Genomic DNA, 18,378 nt, shown 5'->3' on the forward strand with positions numbered 1-18,378 from the left:
TGCAGCAAATGCAGTAAATGGTGTGTGGAGGTGCAGGTGAATTTGTGACGGATATGGAAGGATCCCTTGGGGCCTTGGAGGGAAGTGAGGGGGTTGGTGTGGGCGCAAATTTTGCATTTCTTGCGGTTGCAGGGGAAGGTGCCGGGAGTGGAGGTTGGGTTGGTGGGGGGTGTGAACCTGACGAGGGAGTCACGGAGGGAGTGGTCTTTCCAGAACGCTGATAGGGGAGGGGAGGGAAATATATCCCTGGTGGTGGGGTCCGTTTGGAGGTGGCGGAAATGACGACGGATGATACGATGTATCTGGAGGTTGGTGGGGTGGTAGGTGAGGACCAGTGGGGTTCTGTCCTGGTGGCGATTGGAGGGGCGGGACCCAAGGGCGGAGGAGCGGGAAGTGGAGGAGATGCGGTGGAGAACATCGTCGACCACGTCTGAGGGGAAATTGCGGTCTTTGAAGAAGGAGGCCATCTGGGTTGTTCGGTATTGAAACTGGTCCTCCTGGGAGCAGATGTGGCGGAGCCGAAGGAATTGGGAATATAGGATGGCATTTTTACAGGGGGCAGGGTGGGAGGAGGTGTAGTCTAGGTAGCTGTGGGAGTCTATAAACCGACCGACTCCCACAGCTACCTAGACTACACCTCCTCCCACCCTGCTCCCTGTAAAAACACCATCCCATATTCCCAATTTCTTCGTCTCCGCCGCATCTGATCCCAGGAGGACGAGTTTCAATACCGTACAACCCAGATGGCCTCCTTCTTCAAAGACCGCAAGTTCCCCTCAGACGTGGTTGACGATGCTCTCCACCACATCTCCTCCACTTCCCGCTCCTCCGCCCTTGAGCCCCGCCCCTCGAATCACCACCAGGACAGAACCCCACTGGTCCTCACCTACCATCCCACCAACCTCCAATTACATCGTATCATCCGTCGTCATTTCCGCCACCTCCAAACGGACCCCACCACCAGGGATATAGTTCCCTCCCCTCCCCATCAGCGTTCCGGAAAGACCACTCCCTCCGCGACTCTGTCAGGTCCACACCCCCCACCAACCCAACCTCCACTCCCGGCACCTTCCCCTGCAACTGCAAGAAATGATAAACTTGTGCCCACACCTCCCCTCTCACTTCCCTCCAAGGCCCCAAGGGATCCTTCCATATCCATCACAAATTCACCTGCACCTCCACACACATCATTTACTGCATCCGCTGCACCCGATGTGACCTCCTCTATATTGGGGAGACAGGCCGCCTACTTGCGGAACGTTTCAGAGAACACCTCTGGGACACCCGCACAAACCAACCCAACCGCCCCGTGGCTGAACACTTTAACTCCCCCTCCCACTCCACCAAGGACATGCAGGTCCTTGGCCTCCTCCATCGCCAGACCATGGGAACACGACGCCTGGAGGAAGAGCGCCTCATCTTCCGCCTAGGAACCTTCCAACCATAAGGGATGAATGCAGATTTCTCCAGTTTCCTCATTTCCCCTCCCCCCACCTTATCTCAGTCCCAACCTTCGGACTCAGCACCGCCTTCCTAACCTGCAATCTTCTTCCCGACCTCTCCGCCCCCACTCCCACTCTGGCCTATCACCCTCACCTTAACCTCCTTCCATCTATCGCATTCCCAACGCCCCTCCCCCAAGTCCCTCCTCCCTGCCTTTTATCTTAGCCTGCTTGGCACACCTTCCTCATTCCTGAAGAAGGGCTCATGCCCGAAACGTTGATTCTCCTGCTCCTTGGATGCTGCCTGATTTGCTGTGCTTTTCCAGCAACACATTTTTCAGCTCAGATTTCCTTCCCTGAAGGGCATTAGTGAACCAGGTAAGTTTTTACAACAATCAACAATGCTTTCAATGCCACAGTTTTATTGAACTCATATCTGCTGAGGTGGGATTCAAAACCAGGTTCTCAAAGTTATTGGGGTCTCTGGATTATTAGAATAGTGACAATACATCTAGGGCAATCTCATTAAGGCGTTTACAGGAGAGTTTACAGGATTGATTGCCTTAGGGTCAACTAGGGCTGGGGTTTACAGGGAGAGGGAGTCCACAACAAGGGGCTGAACCTTAAAACCACAGCTAGGTCCTGGGGGGGTGGGGGAGGGTGCTGGTGGTGGTGAAGTCAGGAAACAGGTCGTCACATGACAGAATGGAAATCTGGAATGCACTCACTTGAAATGGAAATAACAACAGAAATAGCAATGCAGACTTGGATGGGTGTTTGCTCCATGCATGAATATTAAGTTATCAGAATGCTGGAGAAACTCAGCAGCTCTCACAGAACTCTTCCTCAGACCTGCACCTGTACAAAGCTTTGTTCAAGCTCACTGGAGGTCCCCAAATGTTTCACAGCTAAGAGAGAGTGGTTTGTTTTGAAAATAAACAGTCATTATTATAATGAAAAAACATGCAGCAGCCAATGAACACACAGCAAGCTGCCACCAATGGCAATGGTGATCATCAGTTTTATCTAATGTTGCATGAGGGATAAACATTGACCTGGATATCAGGGAAAACTCTCAAACTAGTCTGTGAGATATGGAGAGACAGATCAATCAGAACTCAATTAATGGCAGACTCGAGGGGCTGAATGGTTTTCTATCCTTACGTTCCCATAACAATGAACAAAATGTTGCTCCACACTGGGATAAACCAATTCCTCACTCTGTTTACTCAGACTTCTAAAGTCCATCAAACAAGAAATTCCTTTGACAGAACAGAATCGAAAATAAGAGAGTCAACAAACAACCAAGAGGGGAACAAACAACATCTAATCTTAAAAATGCATCTCTGCCCAGAGAGGCAGAAGTGAGGACTGCAGATGCTGGAAACCAGAGTTTAGATCAGAGTGGTGCTGGAAAAGCACAGCAGGTCAGGCAGCATCCGAGGAGCAGGAGAATCAACGTTTCGGGCAAAAGCCCCAGAGAGACAGGCCAACTCTGCCGCTGTCCCAGACAGAGACAGGCCAACTCTGCCGCTGTCCCAGACAGAGACAGGCCAACTCTGCCGCTGTCCCAGACAGAGACAGGCCAACTCTGCCGCTGTCCCAGACAGAGACAGGCCAACTCTGCCGCTGTCCCAGCCCTGTCATGGAAGCAGTAGACTTTGGGCTATTTAAAACATTATTCAGGATTCTGATGGATGGGAAACCAGAGGGATTACTAAAAATAAATATTCAAAGACTTTCACAATGATTTATTAAAAATGGCAAAATTTTTCAGAACATTCTGGGGTGTAGTTTGGCATACTTCATCACCCAAATGCACAAATACCAATTTCATTGCAATAAATTAAGTTAAACATACACCAGTGGGCCATGCATTGGACAATGCAGCAGCAGTAAGCACCTGAAAGCCCCCAACTCTTGGATCATCTTCACCATCTGTTAGATACTCCAGATCAACTACACCTTCAAAATATAAAAAAGAATCAGTGAACAAAGTGGCCCTGATCCTCAGGTCCACACGCCCCACCCCCCCAACAGCCTAGATCCATACCGTTTCTAAGAATGCATGCCTCACACTCCACGCTCTGTGGGTCTCAGTACTGTATACCTCCCCATAGCCTGGGCCTGTCCTGCACGGGTTACCGGGGGCAGAAAGCTAGTTACCTGGTGCATTTGTGGGGGCAGTTCATCCTCCAATCCCTCCTCTGGTACAGGATCAGCATGTTGAAGGGGTGAGCTTTCCGTCCAGCCCCCCATGGGCTGTTGGGAGAATGGCCTTTGGGGTTCAGTAGAACCTAGAAAAAAAAGATGGCGATATGATGGAAAAGATGGTAAACAAAGATAAGGTGGTTTACTATTAGGGAGCTGAGGGCTTGGAATGTGAGCCCCAGTGAATGTAACAAAAGCAAAATACTACAGACCTTGGAAATCTAAGTTCTGAACAAGAGTCATACCAGACTCCAAACACTAATTCTGTTTCTCTCTTCAGAGATGCTGCCAGGCCTGTTGAGTTGCTCCAGCATCCCCTTTTTACCCCCCAAGGGAATGGTGATGAGGTATGAATCCAGAGGGTGGCAGCCTAGAATCATGGTTTCAAACCCCACCACAGCCGCTGTCAACTCTGACTGGGAATAAAATGGTGGGGGTCTCTGTAATGGTGACTGTGACAATATCATTGATTGCGGTTAATAAAAAAAAACACATCTGGTTCACTAATGTGCCATCCTTACCCTGGTTTGGCCTACATGTGACTCCAGACCCACAGCAACGTGCTTGCCTATTACTGCCTCCCTGAAATGGGCCAGAAAACCCCTCAGTTGTAGAAACTGTTACCAAAACAAATGGAAACGAACTGGACAGACCCGGTAACATGCTGGCACTAGGAAAGACAATGGGAAAGCCAGTCCTGAACACCAACTCTGCCAAAGGCATTGCAGGTCAACCTACAGCATGTGGACTGCAGCTGTTCAAGGCAACGGCTCACCCCCACCTTCTCAAGGGGCAACTAGGGACGGGAAATAAAAGTTGGCCCAATCAGCAATTTCACATCCCTTCGAAACACACTATGATCTGTATTACTTGCTATGACCTGCTTGTACTGCTTGCAAATCAAAGATTTTCACTGTGCTGAGGTACATGTGACTACAATAACTCAAATCAAATTAATGCATTTAAGAAAATGAGATGCTCCTGAACCATTTAGATGAGTACTTACTAGTCCCGAGGGATTAATTTACTTTCACACCTACTGTACAGCTTGTTATCAACACAGAGATTAAACAACCACTGACACACTCACACAGTGTGATTATAGAACAAAAACCTGAAGTGCAGCGAGAAGCCCCTCGAGCCTGGAAATGTAGAGGCATGGGTCTATTCACTCAGGGCCAGGAGTCAAACATTACAGGGGCACAGGCAGGTGTACCATTTGGAAATAACACTGAGCACAAAGTGTAAGCATTGGTTTCCAGTTACTGGTTATGTTATTAACCCCAGTAAGCCCCAGTCTTACTGTCGATTCCTCCATATCTCCTGTGGATAGTGTGCAAGAGACCGGCTGGTTCCTCACGGAGATCCGTTGTTCTGCTGGCAGTGACTGGGTAGGTAGAGGATCGTGGGATGGTCATTGGCGATGGTCTCCTCAGCTCAGCCTCCTCCAGACCACTCTCACCGCTGTCATCACTGTCTTGTCGGTGCCATAGGTGACGAGATGGTTCTCCTTGCATTTGCTGTTTGTGAAGCTGCAGGCAGACAGACAGCTGGGTGAGTTGCTTTGGCAGTTTAACCATACACTTGGACCAGCTTTGGGTGCCACACCTCAGGCAGGAGATCTGGGCCTTGAAGGAAGGAGAAAACAGGGCGGATTCCCCACAAAGATTCCATGGTTGAAACAGATTAAATTATGAGAGCAGGTGACACAGACTGTGTTTGCTTCCTTAGAAAGTAGAAGATTAAGGGGTGATCTAACTGAAATGCTTAAAATGCTTGAAAACTTTTTTTAGGATCAACAGAAAAAACTCTGGTTGGGGGAAGGGGCGGGGAGCACAGACAAGTGAGCATCATTCAGGGCTGATGTCAGAAGGCATTTTCCCTCAGAGTAACGATCTGATGTTCTCGCCCTCCATGCTGGTGCTCAGGGTCCATTTAAAACGTTACAATAGAGATGGAACGATTTAATTGGGGGGAGTGATTCAAGGTGTATGGAAACAAGGCAGGGCAATGGGGTTACAATACAAACGATACAATCTCTCCGAATGATACAAGATGGTGAACAGCTTTCCTCTGTTTCTGTGAAAATTGACAGCGTGTTGGCTGCTGAGGGACAGACGGTAGGTAAGTAGGAGGAGTTAGGGATCATTCAGGAACACAGAAGGAACAGGAGCAGGAAGGGATTTTCCAGAGATTCTTTCCCTATGATGAGACTGGGACCAAGAGTGAGCAGTCACAGCAGCTGGATGATGGTGGAGAGGGGTTGGAGGAGGATGGAGGGTGCAGCCAGGCTGTGAATCATGAGGGGGGAATGTTTACCACGTTTACTAGCAGCGAGATTCATAACTTAGAGAGGAGCTGTTTCAGTATTGACTGGCCAGACAGCTGGTTGGAGAGATTCTAATATGGAGTCCTGAGAAAGGATGTGGGAGTTTGGTGACAGGATGGGAAAGCTCAAGGGCTGTTTCTTTTTTGAAGGGAGGGATTGTGACACCAGATTGAAAGGAGAGGGACAACCCCTGAAGACAGACACCATAAGATATCAGAGTACAATTAGGCCATTCAGTCTATCGAGTCTACTCCACATTCGATCATGGCTGATATGTTTCTCAGTCCCATTCTCCTACCTTCTCCCTATAACCCTTGATCCCTTTTACTAATCAAGAACCTATCTATCTCTGCCTTAAATACACTCAGTGACTTTGGGTCCACAGCCCTCTGCAGCAATGAGCTTCACAGATTACCCGACCTCTGGCTGAAGAACTTCCTCATCTCAATTCTAAATAGGTCATCCCTTCACCCTGAAGCTGTGCCCTCGGCCCTCCCCTAGCCTGTCCACTTTGTTCTGCAACTTCCCCATTTCCACAACACTACCTGTCCCGCCATCTATCTCTGTGTCATCTGCAATAACAAAGGCCTCAGTTCTTTTGTCCAGATTGTTAATGTATAACATGAATAGTTGTGGTCCCAACACTGACCCCTGTGAAACTCCACTAGTCACCAGCTGCCATCCTGAAGAAGCCCCCTTTATCGCCGTTCTCTGCCTTCTGCCAGTCAGCCAATCCTCTATCCATGCCAGTACCTTGTCCCTAACACCATGGGCTCTCACCTTATTTGGCAACCGCCTGTGCGGCAACTTGTCAAAGACCTTCCGGAAATCCAAACAGATCACATCCTCTGGCTCTCCTTTGTCTAACTTGCATGTTAACTCCTCAACAAATTCTAACAGATGCTTCAGGTATAACCTCCCGGTGACGAAGCCATGCTGACTCAGCCCTATTCTCCCCTGTGCTTCCAAGTACTCCACAATCTCATCCTCAATAATGAGCTCTAAAATTTTACCAACAACCAAGGTCAAGCTAATTGCCCTGTTATTCCCCATCTTCTGCCTCCGTCCCTTCTTATACATGGGGGTTACATTAGCCATTTTCCAGTCCTCTGGGACTCTGACTCCATTGATTCCTGAAAGATCACCATCAATGCCTCTATAATCCCAATGATCTCCTTCAGAACCCTGGGGTGTTGTCCATCTGGCCCAGGTGATTTATCCACCTTCAGACCAGCACCTTCTCCTTCCTTATGGCCACTAAACCCACCATTGTCCACTAATTCTCAAAGTTCTGGAATGCCGCTTGTATCTCCCACTGTGAAAACTGACATCATGTACTTACTCAGTTCCTCTGCCATTTCTTTCTTCCCCATTACTCGTTTTCCAGCGGTCCAGTGTCCACTCTTGCCTCTTTCTTACCTTTGAAACATCTAAAGAGAGTCTTGCAATCTTTTTTGTATTACTAGCCAACTTACTCTCATAACTCATCTTTTCTTCTCATTTTTTTTAGTTATCCTTTGAAACATTAAGGCTATTGGCTAACACAGAGGCTCAGCAGGGAGGCTAAGTGGTTGGTAGTTTAATAGGAATAGGGATAGTAAGGAGTCGATAGACCAAAGGGCCTCTAGCTGCGCCATAATGATGCTACAAGAATAGGTGGTGGGTCCTACGGACAAAATGAGCTTGGAGAGGACATGAACAAAGTTAACAAAGAAAACTGATCAGAGCTGAAGGTGCACAAGGAGAGTCCAAGGGGTGGGGAGCTGCTGGAGACAGTGAAGCACAGATATAGCTTAGTGAATGACCTGGGGGCAGAATGCTGAGAACAGGATGGCTCCATCAGCTGACATCGTTGGGGAGTGAATAGAAACAGTGAGTGGAGATATCGTTGGCTAGGTTCACCTGAGGGGGATGCTGAGGGGAGCAGGGCATGGTGGTACTGGAGGAGCCTTGCTTACCTCGTGCATGTAGAGTGCATGCAAACTCATTTCAGTCGAAGCATATTCGGAAAGCACCATACTCTGGAGCTGTCCCTCCCAGGCACTGCTCCCAGAACTCATCATTTTCATATCGACACTGCCAGCAACAGAGACAGGGAGAGAGGGGTCAGACAGCAGCTGGGAAGAGCAGTACCAAAGCCTGATCTAGTTACTGCAGCACAGCGAAAGGAAACAGGGAATATACAGAGACCAATGATACACTTGGCTGGCTGGAGGAGAGTGTGGCCTGGAGATACTTACAGGGAAAGACTCAGTTCCTCTCACCCACAAACTACCAGCCACCAATAACAATGTGTATAACCCACTGGTCTCATCCCTCTCCAAACCAGGACCACCCTCAACAGAAATATTTTGTCTCTTGTTTTCAGTGGAAGATGATTATTTCTTTCCAAAAACTGCAGTTACTAGAGAGGAACTTGGTGAAATTACTAAAACTAGGGAGAAGGTATTAAGTAAACTGATGGGATCAAAGGCAGATAGATCCCCAGGCTTAAGGTATTAAATCAGCTTACAGCAGAGATAATGGCTACATCAGTATGATTTTCCAGAATCCAGATAAATTTGGAAAGATACCAATGGTTTGGAAACATGCCAGTGTGTACTTATTCAAAAAAACAGGCAAAAATTCAGAAACAGTAGACCAGTTAGTCTGTTGTGGGGAAGTTGCTGGAGTCAATCATAAAGGAGGAAAACAAAGCTGAATTTACCAGTGCTAGCACAGTTTCGACAAACTTGCTGGAGTTCTTTGAGGATGTAACCAGCAAGGTGGGTAATGGGCATCACCGGATGTGACGAAAATGAGAACTGCAGATGCTGGGGATTAGAATGTCGTGCTGGAAAAGCGCAGGTCAGGCAGCATCCGAGGAGCAGGAAAATCAATACTTCGGGCAAAAAGCCCTTCATTTCCTGATGAGTGGGGGTGTGTCACAGCGTTCAATTTGGAAATGGTTGAGGTCTGCAATCTATATAAATGATCTGCAAATAGGAACAGATGTAACCTAGCAACATTAAATAGGTGAGAAAATAGGCTGCGGTGGAGTCGTCAAAAAGTGTGGCCCTGGGAAAGCACAGCAGGTCTGGCAGCATCTGAGAGGCAGGAAAATCGATGTTTCGGGCTGGAGCCCTTCAGCAGGAATGAGGCTGGGAGCCTCGGGTGTGGAGAGATAAATGGGAGGGGGATGGGGCTGGGGGGGAAGGTAGCTGAGTATGCAATAGGTGGATGAGGTGGGGGTAAAGATGATAGGTCAGAGGGGAGGGTGGAGCAGAATAGGTGGGAAGGGAGATTGTCAGGTAGGACAGGTCATGAGGACAGTGCGGAGCTGGAAGGTTGGAACTGGGATAAGGTGGGGGAAGGGGAAATGAGGAAACTGGTGAAGTCCACATTTATGCCCTGGGGTTAGAGGGTCCCAAGGGGGAAAGATGAGGCATTGGATGGAGGTGAGGAGGGCAGGTGTGGGCACAGTTTTGCAATTCCTGCAGTGGTGGGGAAGGTGCCAGGAGGGGTGGGTGGGTTTTTGTCGGGGGGATGGGGGTGGGGATGGGGCACGTGGACTTGATCAGGTAGTTGCAGAGGGAACGGTCTTTACAGAAAACGGATAGGGGTGGGGACGGAAAAATATCTCTGGTGGTGGGTTGGCATTTCCACCACCTACAAATGGACCCCACTGCGCCCACACCTCCTCCCTCACCTCCATCCAAGGCCCTAAAGGAGCCTTCCACATCCAAAGTTTCACCTGCACATCCACCAATGTCATTTATTGTATCCGTTGCTCCCGATGCGGTCTCCTCTACATTGGGGAAATGGGACGCCTACTGGCAGAGCACTTCAGGGAACATCTCTGGGACACCTGCACCAATCAACCACACCGCCCTGTGGCCCAACATTTCAACTCCCCCTCCTACTCTGCCGAGGACATGGAGGTCCTGGGCCTCCTCCATTGCCACTCCCTCACCACCCAATGCCTGGAGGAAGAACACCTCGACTTCCGCCTTGGGACCCTTCAACCCCATGGCATCAATGTGGATTTCACCAGTTTCTTCATTTCCCCTCCCCCCACCATACCCCAGTTCCAACCTTCCAGCTCAGCACTGCTCTCATGACCTGTCCTCTACCTGTTCATCTTCCCTCCCACCTATCTACTTCACCCTCCCCTCCAGCCTATCACCTTTACTCCCACCTCCATCCACCTACTGCACACTCAGCTACCCTCCCCCCAGCCCCACCTCCTCCCATTTATGTCTCCACCCAGAGTCTCTCTGCCTCATTCCTGATGAAGGGATTTTGCCCAAAATGTTGATTCTCCAGCTCCTCAGGATCTGATTGAGGGATATAAAATACTAAAGGGATTGATAAGGTGGTTGTTAAACAGAGGTTCTCCCTTGTGGGACAGTCTCCAACAAGAGGACGTCGATATAGAGTGAGAGGAGGGAGGTTCTAAACAGAGATGGGGAGAAACTGTTTCTCTCAGAGGGTTGTGGATCTGTGGAACTCACTGTCCCAGAGGGCAGTGAAAGCAGAATCAGTAACACATTCAAAAAAGAAATTAATATGGTTTCTGATGAAACATGGGATAAAGGGCTGTGGGGAGCAGGCGGGAGAGTGGAGTTGGGACCAGGATAAGATCAGTCATGATTATGTTAGATGTCGGAATGGGCTCAAAGGGCTGAATGGCCTCCTCCCACTCCTAATCCCGGTGTTCCTATTTCACACCCCACCCCAATTACAATTCTTACCCACGGTCACAAGGGAAATCCAGCTTTGTTGTTGCAGCGCAATCAACCTGGAATTCCCTCCCTAAGGGCATTGTGGGTCTACCCACAGCACATGGACTGCAGCAGTTCAAGGCAGCTCACCCCCACCTCCTCAAGGGGGCAACGAGGGACTGGTAATAAATGTTGGGCCCAACCAGAGATGCCTACATTATAAGTAAATTAAAAAGGACACTCCCCTCCCCACACTCTGCCCATTCACACAAATCCTCTGATCTATTCCTGCCAGCCTCTCTGTTGCCTGGTGATTGGATACACAGCAGTGATGGAGAGAGGGGAGATTCATTTGGCAAGGAACAGGAAGCTGATTGGATAAACTGCTGGTTAACTACAAGAACCTGGTTAGTCAGACAGTGAGTGTGTTGATTTTACCCGGATCCAGCTGTGTGTCGTCCTGGCTTGTTCCGCAGCAGGGAGGTGTGGAGACTGCCTGGAACATTCTGTCCTGGAGAGAATGATCGCAGTGAGGAAGCTGGATCCAATGGTCCCTCTCGCCCTCTCTGAAACACCAGGGAGGGGGGGCCCGCAATCAGGTTTGTGATCAGACTGTGAGGCTGCAACAACACAAGGGGCTCATCATTAGGAAACTTAGATAACCTGCTCAAAAAGCCCCTCACCTCCACCCAAGAGCTCTGTGGAACAGGCCTTTCCACACCTCCTCCCACTTACCTCAAGAGCTCTTTGGGACCAGGATTTGCTCCCAACACACCAACTTCCCCCATCTCTCCCCCAAACCACCCCTGGTGCCCTGTGGGACTGGTCTCTGTCTCTCCCCAGCCCATGGTGCCCCGTGGGACTGGCCTGCGTCTCTCCCCAGCCCGTGGTGCCTGTGGATTGGTCTGTCTCTCCCCAGCCCGTGATGCTCTGTGGGACTGGCCTGTGTCTCTCTCCCCAGCCCCTGTTTGCTCCTTACCTCAGACTCCGACTGTACGGACTGCAAAGATGCGAAGAAGCCGTTTTCTGGAAGGAGGCTGTGGTTTCCGATCACCGCACCCTTCTCTCGGTTGACCTTCTCCTTCAGTTGGCTGATGAAGGCAGTACTGTCCTGAGGGGGCTGCCACCGAGGGTTTGTGATGGCAAAATGCATGAGGGAGAGCTCGGTTTTGCCATCCTCAGCTTGCTGATAGATGGAAGCCTCTGTCTTACCCCCCGAAAACCACTGGCAGGCAGTAAAGTGACAAAAACTCAGTTTTATAATATTCCAAGGAACTGCATCAAACTAAAATGACATCCAGTAACACAAGGAGAGATTGTGAGAAATGCCCTTTCATATGAACAGAAAGAGGCCATTCAGCCCCTTGCAATTGTTACACAGGTGCAGGAGGCCATTCACCCCATCGAGTCTGTTTCTCTGTAAACTAAGACCATGAATGATCTATGACCTTCTGCCCCACGTCCTTTATCTCCATTGAATTTTGATTTAATTTAAAATTGATCATGCATTTTAGTTTGCCTCCGATCAGCACTGCCCACCCTACAGTGGCATGGCTGGGTGTGGTCAGCACTGCCCGCCCTACAGTGGCATGGCCAGGTGTGGTCAGCACTGCCCGCCCTACAGTGGCATGGCTGGGTGTGGTCAGCACTGCCCACCCTACAGTGGCATGGCTAGGTGCGGTTTGAGCTGGTCAGGGCTTTATGCAGCTGAAAGGTGACTCCTATTCCCTTACATTCTGGATAGGACTACCAGCGTTCCATTAACATCTTCATTTATTTAGAAATGTTGGTGTCACTGTGATGGGAGCCATTGTAGGTCATTGAGTGATGGGAGATCAAGGCATGGTACACAGAAGGACAGGGGGAACAGAGTTTTGGATGAGCTCACGTTTACGGAGATTGGAATGCGGCAGACCAGCCAGAAGTGGTCAAATTTAGTAATAACAAAGGCACAAAACATGGGGCTGGGCAGTAAGCGAGCTGGCAGTGCCAGGTCGGGGGCTGTGATGGAGTCTTTCCCTGCTCCACCATCGTGACTGATCTTGGTGCATTTCCCTGTCCGTGCCCCATGAGCTGAAACTCACTTGTCTATCAGGTGTGAATACATTCAATGACCCCCAGCACCCACCACACCTTAGGGAAGAGAACTCCACTGAGGACAAGGCTAGGCATCACTTACTGCAGGGTGTCCATGCTGCCGCACATCCATCTGGGCGAAGGAGCAGGTATCCCCAACACCCACAACCTCCACCGTGAAGTTACGGAAGAAATCAATGATCTCGAGGGACTTGCGCCGTAAGCAGAAGATGAGGATGAAGGGAGTGATGATGGGACTCAGCAGTTCCTCAAGGATGAAGACCTGGGAACAGAAACAGTTTCATTTCAGGAGCAAGCCAGGACGTGGGTCTAAGAGACCCTCTCCCACACAACCGGAGACACAGAAGGCCCTCTTCTTCCCAGGTGGAATGGTGACAGCATTTCTCTGAGAACCCAGCACCCTCGACACCGGATCCACATCTCCACATTACAATACCCCCACCTGGCACCATCCCCCACCTTTTCCTCCGCTACATCGATGACTGTATCGGCGCTACCTCGTGCTCCCACGAGGAGGTTGAACAGTTCATCCACTTTACCAACACCTTCCACCCCGATCTCAAATTTACCTGGACCGTCTCAGACTCCTCCCTCCCCTTCCTAGACCTTTCCATTTCTATCTCAAGCGACCGAATCAACACGGACATTTACTATAAACCGACCGACTCCCACAGCTACCTAGATTACACCTCCTCCCACCCTGCCCCCTGTAAAAACGCCATCCCATATTCCCAATTCCTTCGCTTCCGCCGCATCTGCTCCCAGGAGGACCAGTTTCAATACCGAACAACCCAGATGGCCTCCTTCTTCAAAGACCACAATTTCCCCCCAGACGTGATCGACGATGCTCTCCACCGCATCTCCTCCACTTCCCACTCCTCTGCCCTTGAACCACGCCCCTCCAACCGCCATCAGGACAGAACTCCACTGGTCCTCACCTTCCACCCCACCAACCTCCAGATACATCGTATCATCCGTCGTCATTTTCGCCACCTCCAGACAGACCCCACCACCAGGGATATATTTCCCTCCTCACCCCTTTCACCGTGACTCCCTCGTCAGGTCCACACCCCCCACCAACCCAACCTCCACTCCCGGCACCTTCCCCCGCAACCGCAAGAAATGCAAAACTTGCGCCCAACACCATCCCCCTCACCTCCCTCAAGGCCCCAAGGGATCCTTCCACATCCGTCGCAAGTTCACCTGCACCTCCACACACATCATTTACTGCATCCGCTGCACCCAATGTGGCCTCCTATACATTGGGGAGACAGGCCGCCTACTTGCAGAACATTTCAGGGAACCTCTGGGACACCCGGACCAACCAACCCAACTGCCCCGTGGTTGAACACTTTAACTCCCCCTCCCACTCCGCCAAGGACATGCAGGTCCTTGGCCTCCTCCATCGCCAGACCCTGGCCACACGATGCCTGGAGGAACAGCATCTCATCTTCCGCCCAGGAACCCTCCAACCACATGGGATGAATGCAGATTTCTCCAGCTTCCTCATTTCCCCTCCCCCATCTTATCTCAGTCCCAACCCCCGGATTCAGCACCCACCTCTTGACCTACAATCTTCTTCCCGACCTCTCCGCCCCCCCCACCCCCTCTCCGACCTATCACCCTCACCCCCTTCCACCTCTCGTATTCCCAGCGCCCTTCCCCCAAATTCTCCCCCCTACCTTTTATCTCAGCCCGCTTGGCACACCAGCCTCATTCCTGAAGGGCTTATGCCCGAAACGTCGATTCTCCTGCTCCTCGGATGCCGCCTGACCTGCTGCGCTTTTCCAGCACCACACTTTTCAACTTTGGTCTCCAGCATCTGCAGTCCTCACTTTCCCCACCTCACTACTCCCAATAAATACCCTCTGCACTCACAGAACCGCCAGACACCTCTCACCCGATACCCACACACCCCATCCCCACGCAACCCTCCCCTATACCCCTTGCACCCCCACGCACCCCTCTCCCTGCACCCCCACGCACCCCTCTCCCTGCACCTCCAGACTCTCCTCCTGCAGCATTCCCAGGCCCTGAAACCTCCAGGCACCCCTCTCCCTGGACCCCCATGCACCCCTCTCCCTGCACCCCCTCGCACCCCTCTCCCTGCACCTCCAGACTCTCCTCCTGCAGCATTCCCAGGCCCTGAAACCCCCAGGCACCCCTCTCCCGACACCCTCACACTCTGCACAGCCCTCCCTGCACCCACACACACCTCTTCCCACACACGATACCCATCAGCCGCATTCCCCAACTGCTACACTGACCTCCCTGAGACCCTGCACGCACATGCCCTCCTCCTCAGCACGCTGAAAGCCCAAACCCTGCCCCCTGCACAGGACCCTGCCAATTCCTGTACTGACCTCATCTCTTCCCCAGTGACCTCAGGACCACACCAGTTCCTCTCCCCCAGTGCCCACACTCCCCACCTGCCCCATGGGCTCCTTACCGCTTTGTACTGAAAGAGCTGAGCGAATTCGTCGCGGGTCTCGTAACGATTGGCTGCCCCTTGCCAATGATCAGGCATATAGTGGATGTGGGACAGAATGACCCGGAGTAACTGCTCTGGGCAGAACACCATGTGTTTGTCTGGAATAAAGCATCTGGAAACAGACAGGTGATTCAGATCACCAAGAGACAAATCAACAGCAAAGTAAACTATGCACTCCCTCAGCACTGACCCTCCGACAGTGTGGCGCTCCCTCAGCACCTGACTCTCCAACAGTGTGGCGCGCCCTCAGCACCTGACCCTCCGACAGTGTGGCACTCCCTCAGCACCTGACCCCCACACAGTGATTAATCCATAGCCTGCACTAGAAGCCCTCAACCCAGCAGGACTTACATATGAAGAGTGACTGAATCAAATAGGACTACAGTAACTGGAGTTTAGACAAATCAGGGAAATCTCAGAAACCTATAAAGTTCTAGCAAAACTAGACTGGGTAAACACAGGAAGGATATTGCCAATGACTGGGGAGTTCAGAACCAATAGTCACAGTGTCAGGATACGGGAGAGGCCATTCAGGACTGGGATGAGGGGAAATGTCTTCACCCAGAGAGTGGGGAGCCTGTGGAATTCTCTCCCACAGAAAGCGGTTAAAGATAAAACACTGAATGTTTCAAGATGGAGTTAGATCATCCAAGGGCCAAAGGGAACAAAGGGTATAGAGAGAAAGCAGGAACAGAGTACTATTTGGGTAATTAGCCATGATTGTGTTGAATGGTGGAGCAGGCTCAGAATATTAACTCTGATTCTGTGTCAGTGATGTTACAAGCTTTGCTGCTTTGCTGGAGCTTCTCCAGCAGTTTGTTTTATTTCTAACTGATGAGCTGAGAGATTTCTCCTTCAGTGATCCTCTGGGCCTTCTCTCTCCATATTCCCTCCCAGCAGCTCCTGGAAAGTGTCCCTTTGAGTGGCCCTCAGCCCAGGATTCTCACCTACACACAGTAACACATAGGCCGAGCAGTGTGATTGTGGTCAGCACATGTTCTACAGCCAGAACATCTTCGTCATACACAGTTAGAGTGATGAGCACAGCCAGGATAGAGCCAGCAAAGAAGGCCACATTTTTAGCTAGGACGCTGAGCAATGGTGACAGGAAGCAGTTCATGTATTTGGAAGCAGCCTTATAGCCCTTGCTGAGCCTGGACTGTAGCTCATGGTCCAGCTCATTGAAGTGACGGAGGTAACACCGTCCGTACAGTGACCAGCACCGAGCTCCCAGGCTGCCAGGCTCCCGTTTAATGACCTCCGTGTAGCTGAAGAAAGCGTAGAGAATCTGCCAGATCAGGATAATCGGGCAGAGGAGCAAGTTGGTGATTCCAATCCACAGGATCCGGGTGCTCAGCTTCTGTGCCAGCTCTAAGCGATTGCCTGCTCGTTTATACTCGGACTTCAAACTCCATTCATTCTGGAACAGCGAGCCAGGACCCCACAGAAAGATCAGCTCAAAGTTATACTTCAAACCCCTGGTGTAGAAAACCACCTCGCCCAGGATAGGAACGTGAAAACGGATTGGCAGTAGAGATTTGTTAATCATGGCCACCATGTAGTTTTTGAAACGCAGGATACGATGGTAGATATCCAGTTCACTCAGCTCCCTCTTGTGGATGCAGATCTGATGTTCTTTCTGAATGTGGATGATCCGTGCTTGCACCTCTTGCCAGCTACAGTACGGGAGCTGGGCCTGAAACACAGAACCACAACATGAGCTCACATTGCCACAGCTTAACCCCAATATCATCCACAAGAACACCATGTTAGACCCAATTGCAACACTCACGCTCCAACACCCACCCCTTAAACACCCCCACCCTCAAAACCCTCTCCCAAAAGGAGTGGCTGACTGTCAAGCTCCAGAGGGTCTTTAGACGAGTAACCCAAGTCACATTTATTGCTGTAGTATAATGGACTCTCATATTATCCAACATAGAAACATAGAGGATAGGAGCAGGAGGCGGCCATTCGGCCCTTTGAGCCTGCTCTGCCATTCATCCTGATCTTGGCTGATTGTCCAACTCATTAGCCTAATCCTGCTTTCTCCCCATAACCTTTGATCCCATTCACCCAAAGTACTAGATCTAATCACCTCTTGAATACATTCAATGTTTTAGCATCAACTACTTCCTGTGGTCGTGAACACAAGTGTTAGTTCTGTTTACATTCATCTGTGGTCTATCCTCTACAGCTGATAATTAGACAGGCTGCAGCCGGAGAGAAGTAGTAAACGACTTCACCCAGTCTTGACCAGTTCAGCATCCTGGCAGGGTCAGCAAATATCACTATGTGCATCAGCACTAACCAGGGCAATATCATAACCTCCGACAACACTTTACAAAAATCTCCGACAAAATATACTCATTGATCAACAGCCAGTGACTAACCACTCCCCACCTTCTAAACTTACACCCTAAACCCACCACTGACACTCAGTGGCAGCAGTGTGTACTATAACCAAACCCACACCCACTTCCATCTAGAAGGACAAGGGCAGCAGATACATGGGAACACCACCCCCTGCAAGTTCCCCTTCAAGCCACTCACCGTCCTGACTTGGAAATATATCGCCGCTCCTTCAGTGTCACTGGGTCAGAATCCTGGAATTCCCTCCCTAAGGGAGACTGTGGGTCTACCCACAGCAGGTGGTCTGCAGCGGTTCAAGGTGGTCAGGAAATGCAAGCCCACATTTTTAAAACCCAGGTGGTTAGTGTAAGCTGCATTAAACCACCCTCACACCCCAGTAAATTGATCAATATTGCTGGCTCATTGTTAGCTGTTCCAGCTCACAAAAAGTGCGCATGTCAAACCCAACTCCAGAAAATGGATCTCCACACTCAGCTGTTCTTACTTTAACCCCAAGGAAAGGGAACAGTAGTGAGGTGGGCAGAGATACAGAGAGCAGGAACATACCATCGGTATCTTCAGAGCATTCTTGTAAAATGCACGAATCTCCCAGTAACAGCAGACATTATAGAGGAACTTCACCAACCGATGAACCCAAAAGACGCCAGCAATCAGCAAGATGAAGATGATCAGCACGTTCTGTCGGATCCTAAAAAGTAGAACCCATAAAGTGAAAGCTAATCCCACCATGGG

General features: G+C 50.4%; 1 protein-coding gene across 1 annotated transcript in view; it reads right to left on the reverse strand.

The window, feature by feature from the left end:
* Window positions 1-2,650: 2,650 nt before the first annotated feature.
* The window catches only part of atg9a (ATG9 autophagy related 9 homolog A (S. cerevisiae)), a 38,541-nt gene continuing 22,813 nt past the window's right edge, over window positions 2,651-18,378 (reverse strand). The window contains exons 5-14 of the mRNA XM_043694411.2: window positions 18,193-18,334; window positions 16,221-16,969; window positions 15,232-15,385; window positions 12,865-13,044; window positions 11,665-11,910; window positions 11,124-11,305; window positions 7,941-8,058; window positions 4,957-5,185; window positions 3,609-3,739; window positions 2,651-3,407 (exon numbers count right to left, since the gene is read on the reverse strand). Coding sequence (XP_043550346.1) covers window positions 3,402-3,407; window positions 3,609-3,739; window positions 4,957-5,185; window positions 7,941-8,058; window positions 11,124-11,305; window positions 11,665-11,910; window positions 12,865-13,044; window positions 15,232-15,385; window positions 16,221-16,969; window positions 18,193-18,334 — 2,137 coding nt within the window. The 3' untranslated portion in view covers window positions 2,651-3,401. The remainder of the gene's footprint in view (window positions 3,408-3,608; window positions 3,740-4,956; window positions 5,186-7,940; window positions 8,059-11,123; window positions 11,306-11,664; window positions 11,911-12,864; window positions 13,045-15,231; window positions 15,386-16,220; window positions 16,970-18,192; window positions 18,335-18,378) is intronic.

This window comes from Chiloscyllium plagiosum, unplaced genomic scaffold (genome assembly GCF_037043375.1).
Source record: "Chiloscyllium plagiosum isolate Xiang-an unplaced genomic scaffold, Cpla_swu_hap1 HiC_scaffold_7, whole genome shotgun sequence".
Lineage (NCBI taxonomy): Eukaryota > Metazoa > Chordata > Chondrichthyes > Orectolobiformes > Hemiscylliidae > Chiloscyllium > Chiloscyllium plagiosum.